Here is a 12,628-nt window from a genome sequence, read left to right on the forward strand (position 1 = left end):
TTAAATATATATATATATATATATATATATATAAATAAACGAGTCATTATGTCACGTGCAATCGATCCACCAAATAGTCTAATGTTTTTGATAATTGTTGATTAAGAATAACAAAGAGTGTACATTATTGCATAGATTGTGTAAGGTACTATTTATAGTGTTCTGCGCTGTATTATTTATTATACATAATACCGAAAATCGAATATCAATACGGCTATGTTTCCAGAGATGATATGCGCTCGTGTCGATCGAATCAAACGCGTTAACGGTTGTGTATGTCTACGCATCGTCGTCGTACATGTGAATGCGTGCGTGAATGAGTGCGTGTGTGCGTGGGGGTGCGTAACGCGTGTGCGAGAGAGAGACTGCTGACTTTAAATACTCAATGCTGTGCTGACCCCGGCACGCATTGTCGTAACAAAGCGTGAAACGCGCGAGACAGAATCAAGAACTGTAAATCGGATAGTACGTCACTTTTTTAACGATAGGGCTAGATTGTAGGTTTTAGATGCCTTTTTCGGATATCACACAAATCGATAGAGACGGATCTTCCGTCGTCGTGAAACGTCGCGAGGTAAAGAAGAACCCTTCGGCGAATGTGTTAATAATATATACATAAATATGTATACCTGGTGACTCGCGAATGTAAGGTCGAGTCGATCAATTCGCTTGGCGACAGGCACGTCGCGACGTTCAGGTAAAATCCCGAATAATTCGCTAATTTCGGTTGCATCTTCGCCTCGACGACGCGACACGCGACGGGTCGGCTTGTTGTTTCGCGACTATATAGCTGGTTTCCCCTTTTTTTCTCCCCCCGTTTCTTCTATTTACATCGTAAATCCGTGCCGTATCTGTCCTTGGCGTGGCGTTTAGCGCTCGGTCGTTCAATGACGAGACACCATTTCGTCATTAAGTAACAAAGGACTAATAACAAATTCTATTCTTGTAATGTATCGACGGCGAGCGCTACACACACACACTTGTGTACGTCACGTGGGCCGTTTTCGAGCGCTAAACGCGACGCCGCAGGACGCGGATCGTCGTTTTCCCTTAATTTCTTTCCTTTTTTTATACTTACGTTTTGCATGACGATGTTCGATTTACGTCATTAGCGCTAAATAACGTGTGTAAATGTATATCTGAGTTCGCTTGATTGCCGATTGATCGCGGCATGATATTTAATTGCGCATACATAGTCACATGATCACGATCGTTGCTCTGCGCGTCTTTTTTTTTTTTTTTTTTAATAAAAATTTCTAGATGAATGTTATGTAAAGATCATAGTATATGTATGAGAATTACACATATACGCGTATACGTTGGAGTTCTCATTTACGTGTAAATAATGAAAGAACGAGGAATAAAGGTTCTACCGCGTAGGACGGAGGCGCGTTGATGACTTTGCAAGAATATAGTACAAGACGGAACTGCTAGATTTATATGCCATTTGATGAATGCAACACGTTCTCTATGTACATTTATTAAATATATTAAAAGGTAAAACACAATTGTGTGCGTTATGTGGAGCTCACTGTCGGAAGCTTCTCGAGTAACAATTGATCAAGTCGTTAAAAGAGTCTGAGTAACATGAAAGTTTAAGAGAACGTTGAAGAGTTTCGCTTCTCGAGGATAAAGAGATCGATAAAGTGGAATAATAATTATCATTTATTGAATCTCTCTTAATCTCTCGTACAGTAATAACAGAGTAAAACTGATTACGTCCTGCTCTTACGTCGGCGACTCCATTGTCGTAACAATATTAATTACAAAGAATATAGCGAACATGAGTGACGCGTCATGCAATGTCCGCGGCATATTTTTTCATCCCTCCTCTCCGCCGGACGGCGACGCGCGAAGAACTTGCGGGTCCCTTGGCCGAGGAAGAAGAAGAAGTAGAAGGAGAAGATGAAGAAGAAATTTGTATCATTAGGCAGAAAGCGTAGCGAGACAGGTGAAAGGTGATTTAATATCCTGCCAATTCGGCGAACGTCGAGTCCATCTCGTCGGCCAACGACTTGTATCTGTCCTTGTTGATGCCCAGTTCGTCTGCAAGGGAAAAGATAACACACTTGATGAGACGACAATTGATTGTAAGATGATTAATTTTGTCAAATTTGCTAATTAATCTCTATTGTTTAACTTTGATGAATTTTGCGTTTCAGATCAATTTCCTCGCAATTTTAGAATTTTACGCAACTGCCGTCGCAATTACGTATTTTCAATATTGCGCAATTTGCCGTCAATAAATGGGTAAATAAATGAAAACAAAAATTTTTACGCGCGACAGAGGACGCGTCGTCGAGAGAACTCGAGTCAACAAACCTACCTTCGAGCCTGTCGACCTCCTTCTGGAGTTTCTTGACGGTCTTCTCGGCGAACTCGGCGCGGGCCTCGGCTTCCTTCAGCTTCACCGTCAGCGTCTTCAGCTGGCGCTTGAACTCCTCGACTCGTTGGTTGGCCTGCGAGTATTCATGAATCAGTTAGCAGCTTGTGAATCACAACGCATCTTGGATTGTTTCTTGCGATTTCGCGCCACGGAAATGTGGACGTGAAATTATGAAAAAATCGGGGTGAAATCAAAAGAAATATGGAGAACTCAGCCGCCAAAGACGACGGCCGTACCTTTTCCTCGGAGACCTCCAGAGACTTCAAGCTGTTACCGACGACCTTCAACTCTTCCTCCAGCTCCATGATCTTGCTACAAAGGGAAAAGATCAGGATCAAACGTTCAAGTCTAAATGTAATTTAGTTTGTAACTTCGAGAGACGATCGACGAAAGGTGCGTCATTGTTAGAAAAATTTACGCTGCTTTATCGCCGCGTGTATTCCTCCGTACGTCACAAAATAAATGAATTAAATAAAAACTCATTTAGTAACATGTAACTTAGTAACCAATTTATACAGAAATTGTCAATTAATTTAATAACATGCAATAACAACTTATGTCAGTATATTAATCGAAACTGATTTAATAATATATTCGTCGGAATATAAAATAATCTTGTTACGAACAAATCACTGAGCAATTAAGCCATCTAGATGATGACACGTGATTGAAGAAGTGCAACGATTTATTAATGAACAATTTTTATCGTCGTTACTCACGCTTCGCCGGACTTCACGCGGTCCTCCGCGACCTCCAGCTCGTCTTCAACGAAGGCCAGCTTGCGCGACACTTCGTCGGACTTGCCGTCGGCGTCCTCAGCGAGCAGACGGGCCTCCTTCAACTGGTTCGTCAGCTGGTCCATCCTCTCCTCGTCCTGCTGCGCACGGTTTTCCAATACTTTGCACATACTGCAATTGGTAGCGTGTATGTGTCGTGACGATGTCGTACGTGGTGCGGAGATTAATCGAGCGCGCATAATTACCGGCTGGACTCGTCGGCGGCCTGCGACGCTTCGGTTAGCTTGGCGGTCGCGGTGTTCAACCGTTCTTCTGAACGCTCGAGGTCCTCCTCAATCAGTTGGACCTTGCGATTCAAAGCAGCGACTTCGGACTCAGCCTGCAGAAAATGTCGCGTGTATTCAATTAAATATAATTCGATATGAGAATTATATTGATGTATAAATACCATTATATTAAATATGTACATTTAGTATATTAACAGAGCACAAGATCTTGAAATTTCTAATCTCAAAAAGAGAATCTTATTAAAAAGACTTCTTACGTTTCTTTTTTTAATCATATTTATACATATAATTACGATAAAAATATATAAATGTAAATATACTAAATATATAAATATATTACCATGTATATATGTAATATGTTTAAATTTATGCGAAATATATCTTTCTACTTGGCAAAGACCCTGAAATCACGGAAAAAGAAGCTTACGTTAGTGAGGGACTTCTCGCGTTCCTCGAGGTCCCTGTTGGCCTGTTCAAGAGCCTGCTTGTTAGCCTCCAGGTCGCCCTCGACCTGAGCCAATTTCTTCCTGAGATCCCCGACTTCCTCGAGGACCTTGTCTGCGCGCAAATTCGCCTCCTTCGCCTGGCCTTCGCAGGTGTCGGCTTTATCCTGCGCATTGTCCTTCTCAAGCTTCATCGCTTGCATCTTCTTCTTGATCGCGTCCATGGTGGCGGTTGTGGTTTGCGGACCGGTCCAACGAGATCACCGAGATTGCTGGAAACGACGTTCTTTCGTCAAGCTCAGTTTCTAATTTAGTTTCTAGCTGTGGGAGCTAGTTTTTAACTGCGGGAGCTAATATTTTTTTTTCATGTGATCAAGTGTTTTCTAACTTTACAGACCTGTAGATAGTATCTCCACCAATATGCAGCTACAATTTAAAACGGTTCGACCGATCAGTTATTTTAAGCGCTGATGGACTCGAAATCCGAAAACTTCTGAATCGTGAGTCAATCATTTTAAATATTACACCATTTTGACGATTGATATAAACGTGTTTTGTATTATCTATATATATATATATATATATGTAAAAAGAGAGAGAAAGAGAACAACTAACCAACATTAGCTATTCATGCCAACAATTTCTAATAAAGTTATATCTCGCAGCAGGTGCATTTCATCCGCCAACTTCTCGCACTGACAGCAAAGTTCTTTCGAACTAGCTGAAGATGAGACTCAGCTGCTATTACTAAGTCATTTCTCCGAGTGCGCTGGAGCCGCATGCGCGGGTGTTTTTCCAGCCGTTGCGCGCGCGAGAGCCCGCGGACTGCACGGCGGCGGGCGATCTCCGTATTTCAGGAGGCTGCAGATTTTTTGCAACGACCACGGCGCGATGGTATGCGAACATCGGGCCCCGATGCTCCGCGAGCCATAATTCTGGGTAGCTGATCGCTGAACGCGTGAGCACGAGGAGGAGAGCACATCGGGGCGTCTACGGAAATAGCATCTACAGCCCGATTCTATAAATATGTGCGCAACGACGACGTCGGCGGAGGCTCTCTGACGCTTCGCGCGGCGCACGAAGGGGCCAAAACTGCGAGTTTGTAACCCAGAAGAACGGGCTTTACTTGGCCGCCACCGCCGACCGACATTCGATCTAACCGGCGCGTATTAATAGCATTTACAAAACTTCGCGATCGCGGCCATCCAGCGCGCGGATCCCGCGGCCGCGAATCCGACAGCCGCGTCAGCGGCTGGGATGCATTTTATTTTACCCTTCGAGACCCGGGTCGAGAAAAATCCCTGGCCTGACTCGCTCGCGTTCAACGAGGACGAATTATTCGTCGAGGAGATAATCGTATTTATTCATAATTATCCGCCGGACAATTGTAAATGACGAGACGACGTAATTATTTTATAATATCATCACATGTCATATTGTGCATAATCATGTAACGTATAATGTAATTTTCATGTCATTCGATATGATTTCTCTGTCAACGTTCCAACAGCCGAGCATTACCGAGACACTGTTGCCAGCAAACTTGGTGAAATTTTATCTATATGTATTTGAAATAATGAGTAATAAATAAATCTATAAGTAGCACTTTCATACAGAAGTCATCAAATAGTGATATTCATTTAAATAATTTATTTAAACGAATATGCAAATAATTTATTTGCTATTCGCAATATTCGTTATTCGTGTTATTCGTTGTTCGACTTATTTTTTATTCATCATTTATCATTTGTCTTGTTTTTTCTCTGTTTATTTTATAGATGTAACAAATAAGTATATTTCTTCAAAAATTGTTCTAATATATTATTGGGATTATAATATAATGACTGTATATAGGTTGACATAATATAATGATGTATAATATAATGAAATGAGTTAATACATATAATAGATGGCGAATAGCAAACCACGCATATAATTAATTATTACAAATATATATGAATAATGAATGATGCAAATGATGAATAATTATAGACATGTGATTAACGAATAATGCGAATAATCAATAAAATAAAAAATAAGTAAAGAAGTAAATAAAATTGTATCCAAATAACGCACTGTGAGTAGAAATTTATTTGAATAATGAAATTGGAAATATTGGAATATCGAAATATTTGAAACCCAATTGTGGTTGCCAGTATCACATGTGCGTGACACCATCCGTCGTAGATCGAGTCGAATTTTCAGACTCTAGAATCTAGTCCTGATAAAAGTCGCCTCCATCCCGTGAAAATGCCGACAGCGCGTGTGCGGAATCCATCGCGAGATATTTTGCGTAAGTGAGCCGAGGGAGGAAGCGGTACGACCGTGTAAAGTCTCTCTCTCTGTGCGAAACATCGTTATGCAAATGTCGTTGTTATCTCTGGTTTACATTCGCGATATGAGTAACAGCGCGGTCAAATTTCTGCATATACTCCAAGCGAAAACGTGAAATGACAACGTTGTGTCTGCGTGAGGCACGTTAAAGCGGAAATGCCCTTAAGAGGATAGCCGCGCACGCAACAATGTAACGTGTTATATTGATTTTCGATGTGTACACTACTGACTCTTATGAATAACTGCATCTCGCATGAAGCAGAAAAAAAATACAGCGAGAGAAAGAGAGGGAGAGAGAAAGTGAGATAGATAGAAATTTTTATTATCATCCTAGGACAATTACTTTAAGGATGTTACAGCAATAATTTAATCGTAAAAAATGTTGGAAAGAGAAATTTAAAAAATTCCAAAAAAAGTTGAGAGAGAGAGAGAGAGAGGAATAAATAGAGACAGAGCTCGCGGGCAATTTGAGACTGTCCCGAGGAAAATTGAAATTAAAATTTCACTCCCGTGGATAATTATTCGACGACTCGTTTGATATTTGTCGTGTGTTCCAGGATCGGAGTTCGTGTTCGACTTGGAAAACGTAACATTCGCGGTCTCAAGGATATTAATAGCCGACCGAGAGCCGCGGTTGCTTACATTCTCCGTGCGATGTCAAAGTGACATCACACCTTCGCATTTATTCCCCGCACCCTCTGTCACCGCGAGAAGCAGTTTGCGAAAGTGACTTGCGACCATTAATTAAACTGCCTCCCTGCAGCGTCCCTTTACGCGCGAGACGTCACAAAGAGGGAACCAGCGCGACTGTGTGTTATTTGACGTTTAGGATTTCGTAGCCGTGAAAAGTGGAATAACATTACCAATGTTAGCACACACACACGCACACACATACAGACGGAGGAAGAACTCGCTTCCTGCAACTGAATAGGGGAACCCGGTGAGAAGAAATGAAAACTCGCTGACGAGAAATGATACTTTTGTTACAGCTACCGAGAACGTTTGTCCGAACGTTCAGCTGTATTAAAGCTCGCTTAAGATAACTGAGGGCAGTTATCTTAGTAGAATGCTCCTACATGAATTTTACTGTTTCTATAACCGAGTTTTTATTCGGTCCCCAGGCAACGGAAAATTCACATGGAAAAGGAGAAGTAACTTCCACGCTAAAACTAACCCCCAAGGTAAAAATTATCCATCCATTTAATACAACTGAAATTTAGTTCATTTAGCTCATTCATTTTGTCCCTGTTTTTAGCTCTCACAGCTCAAAACTAGGTCTGGTAACGAAATTTTAGTTGTATTATATGAAAAGCTAATTTCTTTTTTCCGCGCAACGGAATTGATTTTTCATGTACACACACACATATCGAATTTAGAAATGCTACTTACACCATCGTCATCGTGTTAAGCCGGCAAGCAAATTCCTGAAGCGAGTTAGCAGCAGAGAAAGAGAGGGATAGCTGTTATTATTTGGCGGCGGTTAAGAAAGCTGGCCGCGAACGAAGAGAATCCGCTGCCCGGGCGGGAACCTCCTCGGGGCTCGCGCGGGTCTCCGTGAAAGTCAAACATCCCGCCGGCTCTGCAAGAAGTTAAACGCGCCACGTGCCGGTGAATCCAGCAGATCTATCGTAACATCCGTAAACACACACGTTCAATATTTGAAACGAAGCGAAGACGGATCGCCGATCGGAGTTAACGGATTTATTTTGGGCCGCCAACGAGGCCAGATTGCGCTTACGTCCGTGGCTACGTTCGGACCGTTGCACTGTTATAATTTTAAAGTTTCGTAAAAAATTTACGTTTCTCTCCAATTTGCCCGCGGATTTTTTCTGTTCTAAGAATACAAAGATTCGTTTAGAAAAATTCACGTGTGATTCCATTAAAACTTGCCATATTTACTTTCTTTCTCGGGACAAAATTTTTCTATATGTAATTAAATTTAATTATACATAGAAATAAATATATAATTGCATATAATTATATATAAAGCGTCATATATAGAATATGCCTATATATAAAAATATATAATTATATATATTTTATATATAAATATTCTACATATAAATATATGTGAGAAATTTTTCTCCAGGCCTGAAAAGAAGTTATAAGAGGCCAGAAAAATTCGCAATTGGTAGAAAACGGGTATTTTCCAAAACTTTAAAACTATAGTTGCACTGTGTCCGAATGGTGCAGCGCGATTCGCCGATTTTTCCCAAAATTCAGTCTCCTCCCCCGCGTACTTTTCTTTCTCCTTGTCTTCGTCGTCCTCGAAGTGCAAGTTTCCGCACGTTCCAATAACACTGAATATACAACCGAAAACGACTCTCGCTCGAAATTTCCCGTCAATCAACGAACAATAATATAATTCGCGCGGAAGGTCACATCCTGAAGACACTACTCGGGGATAACGGCCTCTGGGGATTCCCGGGGCTCAAAGAGCTCCTCGGCAGAGTCGAGCGTCGCTGGTCGATGCTCTCTATGTTCCAGCTCGTTCAGCTCGATCACGCGAGCGGCGATCTCTTCGTTTCTTCATCGTCCGTCGATCTTCATCCGCGAGAATTCATTTTCACGTTAAAGCGGCACGAGACGATCCAAAGAGAGGAAGAAAGAGAGAAGAAAGAAAGTGAGAGCGCAGGGAAGAGAAGCGTTTTCACGGCGGGAAAAGCGTATCGTCCACGACGATGATGTCGATGATGATGATGATGGTGCTGATGATGGTGCTGCTGCACTTACCTAACCCGAGCCGATCGGAGCAGCGCGAGTCGAGTATCTGAGCGGAGAACGGAAAAGCCTCCGGGCGAAAAGTGCGCGCGGAAGGACGCGACGCGTCGTCGCCGCCCGCCCTGGTGGGGATCCCAAAAATGGACCGCCGCGAGCCCCGCGTAACACGTTTATTTTCTGCTCCCGAAGAGCCACGGACGAGATGTCTGTCGCACCTTCCGTCCGTGAGCTCCAACGCGCCAGCCGTCGCGCTGGAGAAGCGCTCTTCGGGGTTAACGCCGCGACCTGACGCTCGTGCTCACCTGTCGGCACGTGCCGAACGGGTGACGGGGAGAACGGCTGTTCGGGAAGAGAGTGCTCTCGCGAGACGAACGAAGAAGCGGCGAGTTTCGAAGCTCTATTGTCCTTCGACTTCTTCCCCCTGTCTCTCCCACCACGTATCTTTCGGTGAATCAGCTCCTCGGGGTTGATTCTCTCTTCGCAGCCACGAATCCGCCTTACTCGGTGATGCTCCGGACTTAACAACCGGCGATATCGAGCGCGGTAACTGTTAGCTGCGAGCTCATTCACAGTGACCAAATGCTCTGTGCGCTTCTATTTGACAGTGCGACGAGATCATCTCTCTCTTAATATATATTGTTATATTACGTTATAATTATGATCATACCTCATCATATCATCGCTATTATATTATATGATAATTATTATTACATGTTATGTTATTTTCTATCGTTAACACAGAGGAGATGACACTTTCAGGACGGAACTTCCGAATGCGAAACACACATCCGTGCTGATAGTCCTTAAAATTATTTTTCATTTATTTCATTTATTTGATTCGTAACCCAGTGTCGAACAAAGAATGCCACTTATAAGCACATTGTATAAGTGTTGAAAAATATTTACAAACGTTTGAATATTTCTCACGAGGATTAGCCTCGTCGGAGAATGAGAGTAAGAGAAAGAGAGAATGAGAGATAGAGAGAGTTCGAGATCCGTTTCAATTTCATTTCCGTTTCGCGTGCCTCGCTCGGCGAATCATTTTTAGAAGATCGCTTCGCGCCACGCTCATAAGCCCGCCGCCGGCGGGATATTTATCGTCGTGAAAAAAATAAATCTTTATTTTAAGGCCGTCACTTCAAGTGTGTCCCCTAACTAGTTCGGTTGACGAATATACAATGAAAAAGCACGACCGCGCCGAGCTCCCGACAATGCGGACGCGCGATCCGATTTCGCACTCACACACACGCACGCATGCACGCACGTAAGTTCGCGGCTCGTCCTACGCGAGCAACGGCGCGGGTATACTTATTAATATATACACGTGTCGAATATATCTCTGAATTAACCCCTTACGGCATAGCGTGCCGCGCGAGCGCGACAGATAACGCACGCGGCACGACAGGTAAAGACGACACTCTACTATAAAAACTTGTAATCTCTTTGAGAAATTGCAGGAAATGAAAAGGGTCAGGAAACGAAACGTCCGGTTTGTTCTCAATGGCCCTTCTTATTTCTCATGCGATTGAATGTATCGAACAAGGAAAGTTCGGCGACCCGCAAATTCCTCGGTAAGAAAACGATTTTAAATCCAGGATTGGCGGAAAAATGACGAAAGCATTTTTTTTTCTTAATTTCTTTCATAGTGTTATAAAATATAAGGTACCACTGAATTTTTTGTTCTTTACATTTCTTCGATATCTTTGGTGGTTTCTAAGATATCAGAACGCACATTTTGCAAATGGAAAAACTCATTAAAGAATATTACAAAATAATTTCATATTTCCTTTAAAGGCATTTTTTCTCATCCCTGGAATCGTTTTCCAGTCGCGATAAAAAATAGCGTAAATATTTTTTTCCTGTAGAATTTCAGGTTATAAAATGTAAAGTGTTACTATGCGTGTGAATTTTGTACCTAACATTTCTTGTTTCATCATCAATGGTTTCAGAGATATTAAAACATATATTTTGCAAAGAAAAATTCTTTAAAGGGAACGTTATACAATATTTTCATATTTTCTCTAAAAACTTGTTTTCTCGCCTTTGAATCTGTTTTTCATTCGCAACAAAAAGTAACACGTATACTTTCCTTCTGCAGGATCCCGAATTTTTCAAAATTGCGAATTACCGAATCTTCCTTGTATATATACACGATCCTTATAATTTCCATTCATTATGAAATTTTCCCGAGCACAGGTCACTCGCTTCTCCGATGCCGCCCGTGTAATTGATCTCCTCCCGAAATTAATTCCGGAAGATCGAACTCGCCCCCGTTTGCGTTCCGAGATAGAACCACGTCTCGATCCATCGACGAGATCCGCCGTATTATTTATTGCCGATAGAAACGTTAGATTCTACACGTTTTCTCCTTTCCTTTTTCGTTAAAGAGGTAGAACACCGAGAGTAATCCGTTTTAATCTATTCTTGTACTTTTAACGCGCGCGACTCGCGTCAGAGCGCGAGCTCTCACGACGGAGAATTAACTACGCGGTAAGGGATTAACGGGCGAAGCACACAGCGTCACGACATACGTCCAACTTGCCACACGTTCTCGATCGGCCGGCGCGAACGATCTCGCGTGGGATGCTCTTCCAAGGAGGTCCTGGTGACTTCTCGCGAGAGCGGATAATAATATATTAGGAAGAATATATCGTTTTATTATATTTGTGCTTATCTCTCTCGAGACCTTATTACGATTGTATATATGTATGTATGTATATGTATATATATAGAATATCCGGGCGAGTTGCGCTACTCGCTCTCACCCGGTGTGTAGAAGTGTGTAAAAAGTTATATAGAAGTCGTGAGAGGAGTGTTAGATATAATGCTTTATAATACACTTAGTTTGAATTATAATTGCGCGAGGAGCATAGAAACAGTATAACAAAATATATGAAATATTTATAAAACAGCTGCCCCGTCGGTATTTGTGGGAACTCCTTCGTGTCTCGCAATCACGAGTCTAAGAAAGTTTCATCACTCCCGCGCGCGCGGCCGTTGATGGATTATTAATTTCCCCTGGCGCGATAGCGACGCCGATGATGTGATCGCATAAAGAGCGAGGAATATATTAGGTGGATCTCTCGATGTTATCAGGAGCTTGCGAAAGTTTACCTTTGGTAATACTTCTTTCAGTAATAGCAACGAAACTCCATGTTTTCAAAGTATCTCCCCTCGTTGCTCGCCACGTTTCAAAAATTACCGTCAAATTTTCTAACGCCATGCCGGAATTACGATTAAAATTATTTTGTGTGTTGTAATCTTTGGTGATGTATTTTATATGTACATCACTAAAGATTACAACATAATCATTTCAGTCATAATTCCGGTATCGCGAAATTTTGTGGTAATTTCTGCTACAATATTTTCTACATCTTCGTGAAATGACTCGTCTCTCTCGTGCCAACAAAATCACCGACGACCCGACCATTTTTTCCAGCTCCCGAAAGATCAAATTCTTAGACGTTAAATCATCATTGTGCGTAATTATGAAATCGACGCTTACGCTGTCGCCGACGATTCTCCGAACGCGATACCGACCGTGCATTCGCGAGTGGGATCGCCGACACGTGCATCGAAGAGTGTGGTACGAATTTGCTCGTGTGCGAGAATTAACCGCGAACACCAGGATAGAAGGATGAATGAGAGAAGCAGACACACCGCTGCGTCGTCGCGAGACGACACGTGTCGAATTCTTCGCAAATACCGACGGGAGTCGAA

The 12,628-nt window shown here is 42.3% G+C and overlaps 1 protein-coding gene across 1 annotated transcript; it reads right to left on the reverse strand.

Annotated features, from left to right (window-relative positions):
• Positions 1-1,647: 1,647 nt before the first annotated feature.
• On the reverse strand, positions 1,648-9,034 carry LOC106750071 (tropomyosin-1). The gene is made up of 7 exons (XM_014630130.1): positions 8,921-9,034; positions 3,838-4,125; positions 3,369-3,502; positions 3,106-3,294; positions 2,623-2,698; positions 2,327-2,459; positions 1,648-2,046 (listed from the first exon to the last, which is right to left on the reverse strand). Exons 2-7 carry the CDS (start codon positions 4,075-4,077, stop codon positions 1,964-1,966), a joined length of 855 nt encoding a protein of 284 aa, XP_014485616.1. The 5' UTR covers positions 4,078-4,125; positions 8,921-9,034; the 3' UTR covers positions 1,648-1,963.
• Between the last annotated feature and the right edge of the window lie 3,594 nt (positions 9,035-12,628).

Source organism: Dinoponera quadriceps, unplaced genomic scaffold, assembly GCF_001313825.1.
Source record: "Dinoponera quadriceps isolate SergipeBrazil2010 unplaced genomic scaffold, ASM131382v1 scaffold4444, whole genome shotgun sequence".
In the NCBI taxonomy this organism is placed as follows: domain Eukaryota; kingdom Metazoa; phylum Arthropoda; class Insecta; order Hymenoptera; family Formicidae; genus Dinoponera; species Dinoponera quadriceps.